This window comes from Suncus etruscus, chromosome X (genome assembly GCF_024139225.1).
Source record: "Suncus etruscus isolate mSunEtr1 chromosome X, mSunEtr1.pri.cur, whole genome shotgun sequence".
NCBI lineage: Eukaryota > Metazoa > Chordata > Mammalia > Eulipotyphla > Soricidae > Suncus > Suncus etruscus.
Window position 1 is genome coordinate 123,460,596 of NC_064868.1, and position 21,385 is coordinate 123,481,980.

At 37.8% G+C, this 21,385-nt stretch overlaps 1 protein-coding gene across 1 annotated transcript in view; it reads right to left on the minus strand.

The window, feature by feature from the left end:
- LOC125999046 (gastrula zinc finger protein XlCGF57.1-like) overlaps positions 1 to 21,143 on the minus strand; it is a 39,240-nt gene extending 18,097 nt beyond the window's left edge. Inside the window, exon 1 of the mRNA XM_049767028.1 lies at positions 20,929 to 21,143. Coding sequence (XP_049622985.1) covers positions 20,929 to 21,143 — 215 coding nt within the window. The remainder of the gene's footprint in view (positions 1 to 20,928) is intronic.
- Between the last annotated feature and the right edge of the window lie 242 nt (positions 21,144 to 21,385).

The following is a 21,385-nucleotide window of genomic DNA, read 5'->3' on the forward strand; positions in this document are numbered from 1 at the left end:
GGGTGTTTTACCACTTTGCTTTACTGAGGACACTTTAATAAGGGTGCTCAAACTTTTTAAACAGGGTACCAGTTCACTGCCCCTCAAACCATTGGAGGGCCAGACTATAGTTTAAAAAACTATGGGGGCTGTAGTTTGTGAACCCTTGCCTGAGACTGAGAGGAGGAGTCCAGTGAAAGAGGGAAGGAGGAAGTCAGGGACTGCGGAGGACATCTCAAACTGGTGCACTGTGGTCCCGGGTGAGTTGGCCATTAAACAGGATAGACAGTAGGGGCAAAAACACCCTGTTTGGGGGCTGGACCAAAATCACAGTAAGTAGGGCACTTGCTTTGCATACAGCAGACCCAGGTTCGATCCCAGCATCCCATATCGTCCCCTGAGCCTGCCAGGATTAATTTCTGAGTGCAAAGCCAGGATGAGTCCTTGCGGGCTGCTGGGAGTAGTCCCCAAACCATATATATACCCAGTGGGTCAGATAAATGTCCTTGGTGGACCACATGTGGCCTGTGGGCCATAGTTTGAGGACCCCTGTCTTAGACCTTACTTAAGGGACTCTCATTCCTTTTGGACTTATAAGAAGGGATTTTATGCCTTTGCCTTACTTGAAAGAGAGTTATTGGATTGAACGCCTCTATTACTGACCTCACCAATGCACCCCAAGCCTCCATGGGGCCTGTTTCGGCATTAACACCAGGCACGTGTCAAGCCTAACCTAGACTGCTGTGACTTTTGAAGACCTTACTTCTGGATCCTTGCTAATTTGCTGTTTTTTCAGATCAAGTTCTCTTGGTGATCTCTAGCTAATTACCTCTATTAAATTGAAAGCAAATTATTCCTGTTTGGGGGTTGATTTTATGCCATAATCCATCCAAATCTTAAAGTTCTTCTTCCTCTAATGGGTTTCCAAGTTTCCCTCCCACAATGGTTGAGGGTACAAGAAAAATAAGGGGGAGACAACATAGTCACAGAGTTTATTGCAGTCTTCATGTAAGACAACATGTAAGATGCCTCATGGAGACAACATATTCACAGAAGTTATTACAGTCCTCCCCTCTAGAGACTTACACAGCAAATTTTTATGATTACCTCCTTACTCAGAATCTTCACTGCAAAATCCCATCTTCACCACCAATTATGGTGCCAGTGGAGATCCTCGAGACACTACTTCGCTGGAGATTTCAGGTCCATCACCTTGCCTCAAAGAAAATAATTTGAAGGGAGATGAACAGTGAAGTAAAAACAGATTTTATTTGGACATACTGAGGAATGGGGGACAGGATAATAAAGGGATAGAGCAATGCACTCAAAAGAGAACATGGGTTTCTTCAACGGTGGAGAAAACCCACATACACAAAACAGCATGAAAGTAGGAAAGTTCACACACATCTCAAAAGGAAAGATGTGGGCAGGATATGCATGCAGGCACCATGTGCATTGTGCTGGGAAGCACATGCGCAGATAATGGCATCTTGAGGCACAAAATGAATGCCCAAAGCTATGGACTGTACCAACTTGGCATAAGGTGTAGTTCTAGATAAATCAAATATTTTGGGTCTAATGTCTTTTTAAAAGCTGATAGGATCCCTTTATATAGGAACCAAATTAACTGATTTTGAATCTCTCCTCTTCTAATTATTAGTTATGTAACCTTGGGCAAGTCCACTTAACATTTTCATGCCACAGTTTCTCCATATGTACAATGGGGTAAAGTACTACATATTTCATGGGATTCTTGTAAGGAATAAATGAGGCAAGGCATGTACACCACTTAGAACAATGCTGGCATTTAGTAAATAGTAATAGTGTTAATTACAACTTCTCTGAGTCATTGCTGAGCTGCAACCAATAAAAGATTACCTATACATCGAATTAGTCATTTTAATGACTTTAGCGCCTATGCTACAAAGCACAGGTGCTCTTAAGAGCCATGAATGGCATTATGATAGTTACTGAATCCCTTTCGCAAATTACAAGATCAGTCCCAATGAGATGTGTAGTTCCAAGTGTTTTCTTTGGAAACACAACAAGGCAAATAGATTTCACATCCTCAAACACAATATTTTTTTCCTCTTCATAAACTTTATTCAATAGAACAATAGAATAGAATTCTGAAAAAATATAGTCAATGTTAATAGATACAAAGTGTTTTTAAAACACAGTGATGCTAAAGCAGGAGTGATAGTACAGAGGGTAGGACACTTGTCTTGCAAAGTTAGGAGTAAGCCCTGAATATTGCCAGCTGTCGCCAAAACACAAACAACAACAAAAAGAAAATGAAATATAAGTGTGTGGGGCTAGATAGTGGGCAGGGTGCTTGCCTTGCTTGCCACTGACCCTGATTTGATAACAGGTACACCATATGGTCCACTGAGCTCCATCAGGAGTGGTTCATGAACTCAGAGTCAGGAATAAGTCCTGAGCACTACAGGGTATAGTCCCAAAACAAGCAAAAAGAAAACCTGAAATTAAACCACCTATTATGCAATGCTATTGTTCTTCTCTTAACTATTCCGTTTTAATATTTTACCATAAATGATGACAGATGAGGATGAAAAGGATGATGATGTTGATGATAAAACACCAAGTAGCGAGGCTTCTCTGCAAATATTGGAAAGACCTTGGGGGACTGTCAACTTCACAGTATGGCATGTGGCTGATTATAGAAGTTGTATCCAGAAACTCTCTTCCCAGAATTCTATGATGACAATGTTTTGGTATTTGGGCAGGATTTCAATGATAGTAGATGTTTTAAAGAAGTTTAGTAAATGTCTGGAGACTAGGCATGGGAAAGTTAGAGAGAGTGAAGGAATGGTAGAGAGACAGAGAGGCAGAGGGAAAGATAAGGAAAAGGGAACAGTTTATTAAGAGAGAAGTTGTAATAGAACATAATTCATAGTGACAGTGATTATGCAAGTATATTATAGGTGGCAGGAGGGTTGAGAATGGAAAGCTGTAGACTGTTAAGGGGTGCTGAGAGGTAGGAAAGCCTAGTGCTGTTTAAAATCTCCTAGAAGTAAAAAAAATAAAATTTTCTAGAAGTTTAAGTAGCACCTCATGTCTCTGGGAAAGCACAATTTCAGTTCGATCTGAGTCAGCCCATTTACCAGTAGCTTTATCACTTCTGTCTGTATTGGCACTCATGCTAACAGGCACATGCTTGCAGGCACATCAGTGTCCCCAAACTACTTTGATATATTTCTCTGTACAGTTACTACATATGTAACCAAAAGTCAGACCGGAGTGCCATATAGCTTAGATTAAAGTGCAAAGGAAACACTGAAAAATACAAAACACGTATAATTCCTCAGTGTCTTCTATTAATTACGCTCATTTAGCACTTAAAAAAACTCAAGATACTTAGAGCAATGGTATCAACATAGAGGTCCAAGGGCTTGCTTCTTTGATTATGTGCATATGTGGATCTAAAGAGCACATTTGCACATAATAATTTTCCAGTAACTGGCAATTTTCATGAAAATGATGTAAGAACGTTGTCCATTCCTGGTTTTCTCTTTCAACAGGTTCAGTTACATAGTGCAAACTATTTACAGATCACACCGTTTATTCCCCTGGAGTGTCTGTTTGGCCTGAACCCAAGATCTGCTAGGATAGAGGGTGATGTTGGTTACAGCAGCAGCATAGGCTACTGCAGTTTTTGCACATGCAGCTTCCATATTTTAAGCTTGGAATTGGATAGCCCCTTGAAGATTAAACGAGCTTAGAGAATTTTTAACATGTATTTTGCAGCCTCCAAAGTAACCAAGGATTTTCATATCAACTGTCAGCTTGCACTTTGACCAGTTTTTCTTAATGTAAAGTTTGGTTTAATCATTTAAAGAGAATTTCACAAAATGTGCTTTTTCTAATCACTGCCATGCATGTTTGCAAAAGGGGACCATCTTGAACTGCCTCTGCTACATCAGTGAACCACATCACCCAGAAAAGCTCTTGACAATATGATAATTGAAGTGAGATAACCCTACCCTCAAAGGACAGAGTCTGATCCCTGCCATGTGCATTTGCACACAGGAGCCATTTTGAACTGACTCTACTGCAGGAATGAACCACAGCTGAGAATGAAGACTCCAATTATCAGAATTTGTGGGACACAGCAAAAGCGATACCAAAAGAAAAATTTATAGCTTTGCTAGCACACGTCAGAAAAGAGGAAGGCGCCTACATAAATAAATGAATCACACACCTTATAAACTTAGAAAGTGATCAACAAAAGGAACCAAAAATAGGTAGGCAGAAGAAAATAACAAAGCTTAGAGTAGAAATTAAAGAAATTGAAATCCAAAAAACGATCTGAAAGATCAATGAAATCAAAAGTTGGTTCTTTGACAAAAATGAACAAGATTGATAAAACACTAGCAAAACTCACAAATAGAGAGTGAGAAACAATAACCCAGATAAGAAATGAAAAGGGGGGAGATCACTACAGATACTACAGAGATTCAAAGGGTAATTAGAAAATCTATGCCACAAAACATCAGAACCTAGAAAAAAATGGATAAATTATTTGACTCTTATACTGTTGAACCAGGATGATCTGGCATATCTAAGCAGAATCATCACTATTGAGGAAATTAAAACGGTATTCAAAATTCTTCCCAAAAACAAAAGCCAAGGCCCAGATGGATTCACTAATGAATTCTTTCAAACCTTTTAAGAGGACCTACTACCAAACCTTTGCAAACTCTTCCAGAAAATTGGAAAAATACAAACACTACTAAATAATTTTTATGAAGCTAAGATCACTCTGATACCAAAGGCAGACTGAGATGCTGTAAAAAAAAACCCAGAAAACTACAGACTAATATCCACGATTAACACAGATGCAAAGATACTCAACAAAATCCTAGCAAATATGATCCAACACCTCATAATGAAGGCCATACACAATGACCAAGCAGGTTTCATCCCAGGAATGAACAATGGTTTAACATACATAAATCAATCAATATAATACACCATACCAACAAAAGAAAAATAAAAACCATATGATGATAGCAATAGATACAAGGAAAGCATTCAGTACGTTCCAATGCTTATTCATGGTAAAAAAAATAATCTCAGCAAATATGCTATGTTTCTTATATCAAGACCATGGAGTTTTTGTTTTTGTTTTTGTTTTTTTGTGATGCTTATCATTATTGTTGGAGTCATCACTGGATATTTGACACTTCTTTTTGTACTGGTGGAGTGTTTCACCTTCTTTTTCTCCTTCATCTCTCAAACCGATGATGAGAGCCTCTAGAAGAATTCCGCTTATTTTCAGCATATTAGACTTTTACCCCAGTTTATTACTTTTCTCTTCTTCAAACAAAACCACGTAACTTGAACTAGCTAGTCCTGCCCCCAGTTAGAGGGGGAAATAAGGGAGGCACCAGGACCAAACAGGTGCAAGACTACTAAGTAGTAGGCTAGGTACAGAGGGGACCACATATTCTAGCAACCCTGGGGGTGAGGGAAGAGGATATGGGAGGTAGGACAAAAACGGAGGTGTAGGGAGGACAATTTGGTGATGGGAATCTCCCCTGATTTTATGTAAATATGCACCTAAAATATTATTGTCAACAATATGTAAGCCACTATGATCAAAATAAAAATTATATTAAAAAATCTCAGCAAGATGGTAAAGGAAAACACTTTTCTCAATATAGTCAAGACCATCTACCACAAGCCAATGCAAGTATTATACTCAATGGAGATAATCTAAAAGCATTTACTCTAAAATCTGGTACAAGATAAGGCTGCTCCCTCTCACCACTTCCATTCAACATAGTATTAGATTTAGTACTATGATTACTGCCAAAGCAATTAGGCAAGAAAAAGATATCAAGGACATCTAGAGAGAAAAGGAAGAATCCAAGCTCTCACTGTTTGCAGATGACTTGCTACTATATTTAGAAAACCCTACAGACTCTATTAAAATTTTTCTAGAAACAATACATTTGTATAGCAAAGTGGAAAGCTACAAAATTAACACACAAAAATCAATGGCCTTCTTATACACAAATAATGATAGAGAAGAAATGGACCTCAAAATATCCCATTCACAATAATGCCACAGAAACTCAAACATCTTGGAGTTAACTTAGCTAAAGAGGTCTAGGACCTATACAAAAAAAATACAAAACACTGCTTCTAGAAATAAGAGGACAAAACAAAATGAAGACAGTTAACCTGTTAGTGGATTTGGAGGATTAACATCACTAAAAAGGTAATAGTCCACAATGCATTCTACAGATTTAATGTAATTCCTCTAAGGATACCCATGAAATTCTTCGAAGAAGTGGATCAAACACTCCTGAAATTCATTTGGAACAATAAACACCTACGAATAGCTAAAAAAATTCCTTAGAAAAATGAAGATGGGAGGTATCACTTTCCCCAGCTTTAAATTGTATTACAAAGTAATAGTCATTAAAATAGCATGGTATTGGAATAAAGACAGACCCTCAGATCAATGGAATAGACTTGAGTATTCAGAGAATGTTCCCCCAGTCACTCTATCAATTAGTCTTTGATAAAAGGGCAAGAAACACAAATTGGATCAAGGAAAGCCTCTTAAACAAGAGGTATTGGTTCAACTGGTCAGCAATATAAAAAAGGAGAACTCAGACTTTCATCTAACACCATGCACAATGATCAAATCCAAATGGATTAAAGACCTTGATAACTGACCCAAAAACATATAGTATATAGAAGAGCACACTGGTAAAACACTCCATGACTTTGAGACTAAAGGAATCTTCAAGGAAATCACTCTCCAAAGAAGTGGAAGCAGAGACAAATAGATGCAAATATATTAAGCTGAGAAGCTTCTGCACTTCAAAGGAAATAGTTCCTAGGATACAAAACCCACCCACAGAATGGGAGAAACTATTCACCCAATATCCGTCATATAAGGGACTAACATCTAAGATATATAAGGTACTGACAGAACTTAACAAGGAAAAAGCAACTAACCAACCCCACAAAGAATGGGGAGAAGAAATAAACAGGCACTTCCTCAAAGATTAAAATGGCCAAATGCACATGAAAAAAATGCTCCACTTCACCTATCATCAGGGAAATGCAAGTCAAAACAATAGGCACCGTCTCAAACCACAGAGACTGGCATACATCACAAAGAAGAAGAACAATCCATGCTGGAAGGGAGCGTGGGGAGAAATGAACTCTCATTCACTTCTTGCTGGAATGCCATCTAGTATGTGTGACGTATTCGAAATTATGGTTTTGCCTTTAGAGACCAACTGTACAGGACTGAATTCTTTCTTCAGAACAAGATTCTTAAATATATGCAATGAAATAGAATAAAGATGTATCCTTTCATAATTCACTATCAGAACAATTAAGAAACTGACTGGTGATATGCATCATTGTTAAAATAGCTTTAGAAAGTAAAATGAAATATTATAGTTTGTGTAAGTAAACCATCTACACCTGTATCCAGGACATACACTGTAGATATTCTGTTGCATATTTAGTTAAAAAGAGAGGCACTTTTCTTGGTCTAGAGAGCATAAAAATAAGTTGGTAAGGCTCTGGACTAATAGTACAGTGGATTGGGTGCTTGCTTTGCAGGCTGAAGGCTCAGAATCAATTTCTGACATTCTGTATGGTCAGTCCCCTGAGCATTGCCAGGATTGATTCCTGACTGCAGAGTCAGGAGTAACCCTGAGCAGCACCAGGTGTTGTCCACCCTCAAATGAGACCTTAGCTCTGGAAAGTCTTTCTGAATGCCCCACGTTGGGTGAAATACTGCCTAAGTATTTTAAAAATGTCTAGACTTCATGGCAGGTGAGGTGTTGGAATACTGTGTTCATGAATCCCTTTCATTAGCACCATTATAAATCATGGTGCCTAAAATTATATATGCAGATGATATACAATACTGTTTCAGGCATACAATGTTCTAGTGCCACTGAGCGTCAGCATCTCTCCACAGATGTTTCAAGGTCTCCCGCCACACACTCAGACCATACCTTCTTGGTAAATTTAATACTGTAGGCTGATTTCTAGTGCATGTTGTCAACGTCAGTGCATTTTTTAAGTAAATAGCTGTTTATATGTCTGTCATACATTGTATACCTTAGATCTTTGAGTGCTGAAAACATTCTCATCTCAGATTTCAAACATCACAACTCGCGTCTTGTATGATACAGAGTAAGTGCTGAATCAATATTTGTAAAACTGCTGATGACAGTCAGTAAGGTCAATGAAAATTTGGAACTGAAAGTGGTCTAAAATAAATCCTAAAGGTCCGATTCATTTTTAGATGGTTTCCATGATTTGCATAAATAATCTGTACTGAACCTGAGTCCAATTATATGATAGTGCCAAGCTCATCTAATTTGATTTTAAAAACCTATCTTTTTGTGTATCTCTTTTCTAGATTTTATTGTGTCATTATTCCTGAAATATTTTATCCCATTTGTAAATTTGAAAATTCTTGAGTATGTTTCATAACATGCCTTTCATATCTTCCTAAGAAATTGTTGACTATCTATGTGAGCACCACCAGGGGTCACTCTTTAGCACAGAACCAGGAATAGCCCCTGAGCACTGCAGGGTGTGGCCTCAGCTACTAAAAAATGTTGAATCTGGAAGTTCTTTAATTTTTTTTAATTTTTATTGAGATCAATGTGAATTACAAGTCTTTCACAGTTGTATTTCAGGCACATAGTGACAGTGAATTAGGGCCATTCCCACCACCAGTGTTGACCTCCCTGTGCCCTAGTTCCCAGCATGCATTCCAGACCTCCACTCTTAGCCCTCTGGACTGCTAGTGTTACCGGTCCCTTTTGTATATTTTGTATATTGCTTGTTGTAGTTTTGTCTCTTGATTCTATTGTCTTTGACTTTGGGTTGGGTATTTAGATCTGAACTTTTTTTAAAATTTCCACTCAATATTCATGAGACTGCTTTGCCCCTGGTACCATCCACTTTTTTTTCTTAATTTGTAGGAAGTCATAGAAGTTCTTTTTCTTTTTTCTTTTCTTTTCTTTTCTTTTTTTTTTTGCCACACCCAGCAGTGCTTAGGGATAGAAATCAAATCTGGATTTGTAGAGTGCAAAGCAAGCATCTAAGCCCCTGTTCAGCCCCTGATTGTTATGTTTTTAACACCTATTTAAGATTAGTACTAAGATTAGATTAGAACATATAATCCCATTAAAAATGGGTATAAGAAATGAACAATTTGTCAAAGAAGAAATACAAATGGCCTAAAGGCACTTTAAAAATGCTCCACATCACTAATCATCAGGGAGATCTAAATCGAAACAACTATGAGGTACTATCTCACACCACAGAGATTAGTGCACATCACAAAGAATGAGAACAAGCAATGCTGGCTGGATGTGGAGATAAAGGAAGCCTTCCATCTAGTCCAACCTTTATGGAAAGGGATATCAGGTTCCTCAAAAAACTAGAAATTGAGCTCCCATATGAGCCAGCTATACCATTCCTAGGGAAAAAACCTAGAAACACAAAACTACAATACAAAACTCCTTTCCTCACACCTATGTTGATTGCAGTGCTATTTATTATAGCCAGCCTCTGGATAAAAACAAGATGCCCTTCCACAGATGAATGGCTAAAGAAAGGGTAGTACATATACACAATGGAATATAATGCAGCCATCAGGACAAACTAAGTCATTAAACTTTCCTATACATGAATGTACATGGAATCTATTATGGTGAGTGAAATAAGCTAGAGAAAGAGAAATAGAAGCAGAATAGTCTCACTCATCTCTGGGTTTTAAGAAAAATAAAAGACATTTTTTGCAGTAGCTCTCAGAGTCAACGGGAAGAAGGCTGCAAGGTCCACTTCATGACATGAAGCTCACCACAACGAGTGATGAGTGTAGTTAGAGAAATAAATACATTGAGAATTATCTTAGCAAAGTGAACGAATGAGGGAAGTAGAAAGCCTGTCTAGGGTACAGGCAGGGGTGGGGTGGGGAGGAGGGAGATTTGGGACATTGGTGATGGGACTGTTGCGCTGGTGAAGGGGGGCGTTCTTTACATGACCGAACCCCAACTACAATTATATTTTAATTAACGTGTTTAAATAAACATTAATAAAAACAGTGAAATACCATAAATGGACAAGAATTCGTAGCTAGAGATTCTTCTTATAGAACTGAATGTTCCTGAGAGGTAAGGGTTGGAAGGGGCCATTCAGTCAGTGGTGATGTAGAATACACTCTGGTGATAGGATAATGCATGACTGACAGTATAATGAGCAGAACTTATACTCTATCTCAATATCCATATTTTCAAAATAAACTGTCAGCAATAAGTATTTATAGGAAGAACACTATATGGGGAGATAAAATTCCTAAATATATTATACATATACATATATAATATCCATATATTAATATCTATATATCTATATTGATACTTACATAGAAAACTTTTTATAGAGAGATATATAGAAACATTTTATATAAAATCTTTATATCTTTATGTTATATATCTATATATTAATATGTATAAAATATCTATATCTATTTCTCAATATATAAATATCTATAGCTATCTTTAGATATATAAAGCTATATAAAATTGTTTTTGTGTATGCATCTTTATATATCATGTATCAAAAGATCTTTAAATGCTTGTTAACATATGTATATACAAATGTATATCAATATAGATATATAGATATCTTAATATATATAAATAGATATATAATGATATATATCTAAAACATATTATTCAAAAACATTTATAGAGTTATATATCGATGTATCTATTTGATATTTAGATATATACTTTATATAAATTTTATAAACATATTTTTATATATTTACATATCTACAAATATATTACTATAAAATAATTAGATATGTATCTGAATATCTTTATCTGTTTACATATGTATAAATTTACATATATATCATATATATAAATAACAATATCTATTTTAGATATTTATAAAGATATATATTTTTATACATAAAAACTTATCTCTCTCCATAACTTTATATCTTAATATATCTTTATAGAAATATATATCTAAATATATAAAGTTATTTTTAATATATTTCATTATATGTAATGATATATATCTAAATTAATCTTATACATAAATATCTATATGATTATATATAAAATATCTATATATCTATATTCATATTGAACTATATAACTTTTATATAAACATATAAATACTCTCTCTATATTTTATATATAATATAGTTTCGGTCTTTTTCAACCTTGTTAACTAAAATGACTAGTGCTAAATAAATATTAGAACTCATCATTTATCATTAAAAAGATGAAACATATACCAATAGTTGTCAACGTAGTTTCTATATCTTCAGGTATATTTTCCTCATAATCTTGGGCTTGGATACCCACGCACAAGTAAAGGACATAAATCAAAAGATTCATCTTGAAGTCTCCTCCACAACTTTGATTCTGCCTAAGAAAGTGCCCTATATGACATACTCAGCCTGTTCTGAGGCTTTATGACATCATCAGTTTTTCTGTCCGCATAAGCTCACCATGGGAGTGCATAGATTTCTGGGTGCACTGTTATTCAAAGACTTGGTTTCTTTTTCACTTTCAGAGGTCTATGAAATTCAAGTCAGGAAAACTGGGGGCATTAGTAAACCCAGAGGGGAATGGATGGAAATGGGAGAAAAATTTCAGAGGATTTTAGCTACAGGATCAGGAAGGCTAGGAAGTAGTCCTCAGTGTTATAATTGAGAAATCATCTCAGAATAGAAGTCTGTATGAATTTTTTAAATAAAGTTTAAATAAAGCTTGTGCTGTTTGAGGGACTGCTTCTGACTAATGTAAGAGGAATTTGGCATAATGTCGGTGGATTTGAACCCTGACTCTCGTACATGTAAAGTATTGCTCTAGCAATGAGTGACATCCCTTGCTCATTCCTCAACAGTTATTGAGCTGCAGTTTTTTATTCACCCTCCAGTCTAGTGACTCATTTATTTATCTCACATATGTAGTACAGACCTTTTCTGCTAGACCCTAATTTTTAATGAATTAATTTAAATTTAACGTTAATATTTGTACTACATTTAAAATTTGTGGTGGGGTATGTACAGTTCTGTTAAGGAATACAGGCATCATATGGGTGAGGCCCTGGGTATGATTTTTGACTCTCTGTATGCATCACACACACATGCTCTCTCTATATGTACCTATATACAAACATATGTTTATATATTTTCCTCCCATTTGTAAGATAGTTTACGTCCATTTTGAAGCTTTAGTGTTCCTGCTCATGAATATACATTTTAAATTTCAGTAAACACTATTTTTATAAAGTGACGTATGCCAATTCGATCTCAAGTTAGAAGAGAAATCTACAAATGGAAGTGCTATTGCCTTTTGAATAAAATGATCTTCATTGGAGTGGTGCTTCTAAAGTGCAGAAAAGTGTTGACTCTTTAAAGTCAGTTTCCATTGCCCAATGGAAAATTGATAGACAATATCTGAAAGCCAGTATTGAAGAAATACCTTCAAATTAATTGCCCATCAAATTTCAATACACAATAAATCTCGAAGCAGTGACCTTTTTCTTTGGAAGGGAGCTATAACATAGATGAATACAATGTTATTCCATGTTTCGGTTCAGAGGATTGATATGGTAGACATTTGTTTCCCTTGGAATTCCCGGTGCAGCATTCTGATTTAGTCTGTGCCTACTCCCTGTGCTTTTTAATCTGTTGTTTGGACTCCATGAACAAACCCAGAGCTTGGCACAGGAAGACTCGTGTGAGGGCATGAATTCGGCCAAGGAGCAGAACCCCTAGCCCCCCAGCAGAGCCGCTCTGCACATGCTCACATTTCACTGGTTACTTGTGGCTGTGCAGCCCAAAGGGTCATCTGGACCTGCTCTCAGCACAGAGCAGGGCAATACCTCTTGGGGTGCTGGGGTGGAACCTCGAGTTCCATATGCAAAGTCCACACTCTAGCCTTTGAGCTATTTGCCCAGTCCCTGAGTCTACCATTTGTTTTGTGGGTATTTCAATGCTCAGGAGTTACTCCTGCTCTGCATCCAGGAATCACTCCTGGTGTTGCTCAAGGAATCATAAGGGGCGCTGGGCAGAGGGACGGCAAGTACTCTTCCAGCTGTGTTGCCTATCCCTCCAGTTCCAGCATGCCCTTTTACTTATTTTCATCAGAAACTCCTGGAGGCTCACTGAGGCACCAGGCCTCTGATACTAAATGATAGGATTGTCCCAACATCCTGTTGTTCTTCGGGCCACAACTGTCGTGTTCACGGTTGACAATTGACTGTGCACTTGCGCTCAGGGGTCACTTCTGGTGGGTGCAGGGACCAAATAAACAAAGGCACGTCAAACACCCACCCCGGGTAGTCTCCCACATATAACTACCAGTGACCTCTGAGCACAGAGCCATGAATAAATTTTGCACATTGGCTGATGGGATACCACTCTACAATAACTGAATTAATAAATAAGCATTGGCCAGATGTAACTATGTAACATATATAACTATAATTGGAAAACAATAACCTTGATCCAAGTACTTAATATATTCTTGTGACAAGTTGTAACATATGAATATCTGTCTTGGGTCCACTTATAAATTTTGCTATGGAGGGTTTAATTTGTGGAAGAAATGAAATCCTTCATTTTCAACCTCAACAGTAGATTTGAAACAGTTTTGTGTTATTCTCTATGTAAAATATGCAGTTAGCTAATTTGGATAAAACAGTAAATTATACCTAAAAAGAAAAAGCATTATGGAGTACAGCAGATAGAGTGCTTGCCTTGCATGTGACTAATCCAGGTGGCATAACTTCTGCAACATATGGTACAAGAGTCCCACTGGGGATGATCCCAGAGCACAGAAACCAGGAGTAAGCCTTGAGCATTTCCAGTTGGACCCAAAATTCAAACGGTTGTATAAGGTTATATTTATAAACCAAAACTTTTAAAACCCAAAGCTTATAAAAATAAAGAGCATTCAGGGGATCAGAGCAATAGAATAGCAGGTAGAGCATTTGCTTGCATGCAGCTAACCCTTATTTGATTCTCGGCATCCTAAGAGCTGGCCAGGAGTGATTCCTGAGCACATAGCCAGGAGTAACTCCTGAGTGCCTCCGGGAGTGGCCCAAAGAAAACAAAACCAAAAGCAAAAAAATGCATTTGATGCGAATTCATATCAATAACCAGAGTTCTGGTACATCTTAGTTTCCCTACTAGAGGCCAAAAAGGACCAAAGATATATATATCTAAAGAAAGAAAGAAAGGAAGGAAGGAAGGAAGGAAGGAAGGAAGGAAGGAAGGAAGGAAGGAAGGAAGGAAGGAAGGAAGGAAGGAAGAGTTAACAGAGATGTCCATTCTTTTTAAATTTCCCATTCATATAGAGTCATTGACTGCTATAAATTTTATTAATATAATTCAGTACTTTATTCATGAAAGCATTTATAATAATCAAGATATCTTTAGTAAGTATCTATAAAATAGGCAATTTGATGTGCACCTTTGATCTAGTAGGGTCTGGTAGCAAAGAATGAAACAAAAATCTAAGCAGTGTATTTTCAAAAAACATTAGAACACAGGAGGAACTCATTGTACTCTTCTGGTCTTCAAAAGACTGGGTCATTCAAATTCTTTGAACTAACTGGCTCTAATTTACCATTTTCTGATGGGGTGATGGTTTTGATTCCAGTGCCATTCCGGAAAAAAATACCACATGAAAAACTTACAAATGCTTACAGACTCAATACCCTTTTGTCAGTTCTTGCTGTCTATTCAGGCTCTGCCTCCAATCCTAACTTTGTTGGCTAATGTCAAGACCAGAGTTGATGTGACAAATAAAAACTGGATCCCAATCTGGGAGACTAATATTTGTAGCAAAAGAACCTTTTTACCATCCTGGCCTCCTCTTTGGTAGCGTTCCCTTCAGTCTTGGAGAAGTCAAACCATTCTAGGGTTTCCAAACTATTCAATGTAACTTTTCTATCGCAAGGATAGTATCCACCAGTTAGAAATCCCAACTGCTCAGCAGCAGTGTGCAGAAGCAATTAATAAAGGAAAGTCAATGCACCTGGATTCATAGAAATAGCTCTCAAGAGGCACTTAAGCAGAGATGGATCACATGAAACCAACATTTTTCTACTGAATCTTGTCCTGGATCTTAGTCTAGTAAAGACTTAATGTATAGAGATTCTAATAGTTGGATAACCACTTTGTTGAATGATGTTGGTTCTATGTTCTATGTGCATAGTTGGGATGTGTCAGTGGAGAAGATGTTCTGCTGCTGTCCAAGATATTTTCCTTTAATTTCCTTATTAGCATCAAAGAACAAACTCAATTTTGCCTTCTTCCCACTTACCTTGTGATGTCAGGAAAGGAGGTGGAAAAGCTTTGATTTTTTTCGACTTTGAACAATGCCCCATTCCTTGAAAGATTCTTGACCTGTGGAGAGTTTCCTCTTTCTGGTGGGATTTCAGGGCGTGCCCTCTATGGTAATGCTGTCTTGTCAGTGCAGCAGCACTTACAATTGCAACATACTCAGATACTCAATATAAAAATTGTATTCAATGCCCTGTCATTGTGTGGAGTGTCACCAGGTTTTGGAGTCTTCTCATGGAACAAACAGGTCATGGATGAAGCTGCTATTTTTAGGGACAGAAAATAAATCAACATGTTCTGAAGTAAATGTGGACAAACATTTAGTTCAAAGATATTTTAGGAATTAACCCTCTAGTAACACATAAGGAAAGATGCCTGTATTGGTCTCCTGTGGAGATGGACAAAGAGCAACCTCCAAAGAACCATCCATATTCCTATCTTTTGTAAACAATTATATAGACAGGATGTCCTGAGATCATGTAGATATTCTCAGGTTGTCTAGGAAAGAAAAGCAGCCATGGAATTAAGTGACTGTAACCAAGTCCTTCTTATCATGAAATGGAAGGTTCTGACTCAATTTAGGAAGAAGTAGGCTTTTAATAACTCCCATCTTTCAGTTGTATTCAAACTTTTGCCTCAATTCAAATGAAGGAAAATGGACCTCCCAGAAGATGGGTGGCTAATAGGCTCAAAAGAAGTGAAAGTAGAGTGCTAGCTCAGTGCTTCTGGTCTGTGTGGATGTGAAAGTGGTAGGCCACAGATGGTATCTGTTGCAGGCACTCATTGCACTGGTAAAATGGATGGTGAAAAATGAGATCTGAGGCTGGAGAGTTATGGAGGTGGAGTGTTTGCTCTACATGCAGAAGGTCAGTGGTTCAAATCCTGGCATCCCATATGGTCCCCTGAGCCTGCCAGGAGCTATTTCTGAGCGTAGAGCCAGAAGTAACCCCTGAGCACTGCCGGGTGTGACCCGAAAACCAAAAAAAAGAGAGAGAGATCTTATGCACTTCCAGAAATCTTGGCAATCATGTTGTGATCCATAGCCTTCGTTCATGCTTATGCAAGTAACCAATACCACAGACTCATATAGCTCTTGAAAGAGTCACAATGAATTGCAAAAGCATTTGGATATATCAATCTCACAGGTGATCATGTCTTCATCCAGTCAATAATCCAGTTTAACTGCTTTTCCATTAATCTCTGCAGAGATTCCTAACCAACAAAAAACTCCAGGTATGCTGGCTTTGTGGCTGACATCTTTAGGGAAGGTTTGGAAACTTGGTACACCACCTCTCCTGAATTCCTGTACATCCACAAGTCCTAGCAGCCACATCCAAGATCCACAGCCTACTACCATGTCTGTGCAAGCAGCCAATGATATAGAGTCACCTAACTCTTGAAAGCAAAGTACAATTAGCAGCAAAACTCATGGACATATCAGCCCTGTAGGCTATTGCACAGGGACCTTTTGAAGGAACCTATGAACCACTGCTATTGCCTTATGAGCTCATTAGCCCAGCTCAACAGATCCTCATTTATGAACTATGAGGCCACACAACAGTAGTCCAATGCCTCCATAATATTAATACTAACTTTCCAGTAGAAATGCCAGTAATTAGATATGAATTTATCATAGAGGCCTCCTAAGCTGAACAAAAGATAAGCAAGAACACATTGCTTAACTAAGCTACGACCAGTTTCACAAAGTTATTTTAACAATTTTTGATAATTCCATTACCATCTAGTTGTACCAAGAAATAGTAAGTAAATGTTGATGCCTGCCAAGTGGCATACTTCAGGAAGGGAGAAAACTGAAGACAAGGATGGATGGAATGTTTGTTAGAATATTGAATGACAGAAATGACTGTATTATAAATAACTGTCTAAAATAAAGAAATTGAATTTTAAAAACAACAAGAAAGATGGACAATATGTCACTCTGAGGATACACTGAGCAGAATATTACTGAAACCATGATTGGGCAATTCATCAAAATGGCTCTTATTTTCAGCATGATCATCTAGAATATCTGTAATGTCAACTTTTCTTTAATAAACCAACAAACTTATCTTTGTCAGAAAGGTAATACTTTCTATCCATTCTGACTCCAAATGAACTGAACCTTTTTTCAGTCAAATTCACTTACATGATTCAGTTAGTACATCTGTTATTGTTTCAGTATTTATTTTCAATTATACCTGCTCTGCTCTATGATAGACTATGGTAACTGCTCTTTTATGGTTTCTTTTTATCACCTTTTTATGTATATTCTTTCCTTTCAATCATAACAATCAGATATTGTTTGGGACTCCTTAATACATGATTGTGTTGAGGTGGTGGAAGTCTTCCAACTTGTTTCTTAAGTGGCAATTTGGGTCTGTGCTCTGTTTATGTGGAACAGCACAGCTCTAGTGCTTCTGAGGCACTCACTCCTTTCCACAAAATTTTGGGATATGCCTTCTGACTATTTTAGGTTCAATCACCCAGAGAATTGAAATGGACTGGGATTTGCAAGTTTACTAAGGATGACAGTCTTGGAAAGGACATCCTACTTTTCTAATTAGTGAGAGAGGCCTACAAACAAGTAGTATAATATTCTTGATAATATACCTTCACTAAATGCAGTCCCTTAGGTACAATGAAAACCTTGAGAGAAAACTCAAGTAAGGGACACCAGTTCCCCCTACTGGCCAAACATCTGGACCAAAGCCTTCAGCATAATTGTACAACATTCAGGTTAGATAATACCAAATTGAAGAAAAGGAATTAGCCCATGGGATTAGCAAAAACATCAAGGTACAGGACAAACTTTTTGGCTGTTTGAGGAGGTGAAGAGACCCTGAGGCAAAGAGCCATGGATGTCATTTTCCACATAATTTCTTGAAGGCTTGGTGTATTATATGTTCACAGCTAGCCTGGTTCTTCAGACCCAAGGGGTTAGAAACCTAAGGGAAAGCTAAGGGGTTAGAAACATGGTGTGTGAGTCAGTCTCACCACTCGTGGACTTTTCTTTTATAGGTATGTTGTGTCCCAGAAGTCCTGGAAAATCAGAAATGTTTTCTAGAGTGTTCTACTACGTCATCTGATACTTGTTCTATTTTTATTTTTATGGTAGTGCCATTCATTTGAAAACCTTCATAATTAGCAGAAATATGGAGACAAAAATATACAATGGACACAGAGGATTAGATTTCTTAGGGAAATGAATCTCAGAAGTAACCAGTGAGAGAGAAATCACAAGAATACCTGCTATTCTTCTTTAAATCTCGTCCTGTAACTCAGGCCTCAATAAATTATCCATGGAGAAAAAGTTGTGTTGCTGATGACCTCTAGATGTGGAACTATATCCCCAGTATCTTAGTTGACCTGAGTCTTTGGGCAAGGTGTACTGCTGTCTAGGTTATTGTCTTCTCTTTTCCTCACTGCAGCCTGTTCCAGACATCAAGTGGAAGATAGTGAAAATGGCATAGCAGTTTTGTCTGTTTTCACTATGAACAATTTGTATTTCTTGGAAGACTCTTGAACTGCAGAGAGTCACATCTTTCTGATGAAATTGGTGGGTATATCCGCCTAAGAAAATGCAGTCTTCTTAGTGCAGCAGCAGTGGCAGTGGCAGCCTGCTCTGAGATGTCAGAATTCTATCTCATGCCCTACTATGAAGAGGAGTGCCACCAGATATCAGAGCCTTTCCACAAAGCAGTAATAGGCTTATGGATAAGGCAGATTTCAGAGGGACATAAAAATATTTTAAACACATTTAGAGAAACCTCCTCTTACAGTCAGTCCATGGACTTGAGAGGACTTAAGCACTAAATACAGCAATGGAAATGGGGGTTTGCTGATTATTTTGGGAAGGCAAGAGGAAGTGTGACCCTGATGATCACATGTGTCTCTTTCTTAAGTTGTGTTTAGAATCTCACCCCAGTTCAAACCAGGTAACTGAAGTTCCCAGAGGTGTAAGCAGCCACAAGGCTTTGAAAGAATTTCAATCAGAGAGCCAGGGCAAACCAGCTGGTCTGTGAGGATGTAGCCAAGGCTAGGTATTGTGGATATTCAATCCACTGATAAATTGGATGATGAAAGATTGGTGTTTAACTCTACCCATTGTGATCAGTACTCTAAGAACAGCATTCTGTCCAGTTCCTTCATTTCACCACTCCTATGAGGAATCAGAGGTCCTCAAATGAACACAGGAACTTGACACACTGATTGCAAGTCAACCTTTCAGCACTCTCTGATACAGTAGGACTTGAACGTTCTTGAGCATGTTTTGAGTGCATAGGACTGATAGAAAGCAAGAATGAAATGTATAGCATTTTTGATGCCTCGGGTGGATTTTCTCCTTTAATTTTATATATACTTTCTAGATAGCTGTAGCCCCATCAGTTTTAACAACAGTAAGGACCTCATTATTTACTAGCAGAGAGACTTACTGTCTTTATATTCTTATTTATAACTTTTGTAGACTTAGAGCACCTACATTTATATCAGCATCTATTTATTACCTTTGGTAAATATACGTGCCTTGCAAAATAATATATACATTAATTAATGGATATTAATTATTAAGTTGACTTTTAACTTTACCGTTAAAATCTTTTACCCATGGGACTGGAGAGATAGCACAGTGGCGTTTGCCTTGCAAGCAGCTGGTTCAGGACCTAAGGTGGTTGGTTAAAATCCCGGCGTCCCATATGGTTCCCTGTAACTGCCAGGAGCTGTTTCCGAGCAGATAGCCAGAGTAACCCCTGAGTACCGTCGATTGTGGCCCTAAAACAAACAAACAAAAAAAAAAGAAAGAAAGAAAAAATAAAAAGAAAAAATAAAAAAGAAAAACTTTTACCCTTATTACTTTATAGGGAGCATAAAGTATTAAATATGACAAGTTCAATAATTTTCATTCTAAGAACTCATCAAACATTTTTTGTTATGATCTATACTATCCCTTGTTTGCATTTATGAAGATGTAGTAACTTGATCTTAATTTTCTCTGGAGAATCACTGGTGTTTCATTCTACTCTTTTTCTTTATATATAATATGTGTTATTATATATATATATTAGGTTTTTGTTTTTTGGGCCACACTCTGTGACAGTCAGGGGTTACTCTTGCTATGCGCTCAGAAATCGCTCCTGGCTTCGGGACAATATGGGATGTCTGGGTATTGAACAGCCTGTCCATTCTAGGTTAGCACGTGCAAGGCAAACACCCTAATGGTTCTGTCGCTGATCCAGCCATATATATATACATATATACACATATACATATATATGTATGTATATATTTATATATATATATATATATTTGATGCTACAGCTGGCACTGCTCATGGTTTATTCCTAGCTCTGTGCTCAGGGATCACTCCTGATTGGGCTAGAATCTGGGTCAGTCATGTTTAAGGAAAATGCTATTCCCAGCTGTATTATCAGTCCATTCCTCTCCTCTACCATTTTAAAAAATCACATACCCAAGCAGTATTTAGGCAACAAGAGGAATATGAATATTGTTTTTAAAATCTGTGAATAGATCACTGAGGTGTGGCCCCAAAGTACAAGCATAAGGTGAAGGATGCACGAGGTCCCAGAAGAAAGATCTGTGGTGGCTCCCTGGTGTTGCGTGTGCAACTGCGCTTGTGCAGATGAGAAGAGCGCCTGCCTGGCGTCTTGGCGTCTTGGGTCAGTGTCTGCGCATGTACAGATGAGAAGCGCGCCTGCTTGGTGTCTGCGCATGTGTAGATGAGAAGAGCGCCTGCCTGGTGTAGGTGCATGTGCAGATTAGAAGAGTGCCTTCCTGGCATCTTGTGTCGGAGTCTGCGCATGCGCAGATGAGAAGAGCGCCTGCCTGGCGTCTTTCTTCTGCGTCTGCGCATGTGCAGATGAGAAGAATGCCTGCCTGGTGTCTGCGCATGTGCAGATGAGAAGGACACCTGCCTGGGTCAGTGTAAGTGTGGCCAGACCAGAGGGGTGCGGAAAGGAAAAGAGCGGGGCAGTTGCTGAGTCCTGATTCATA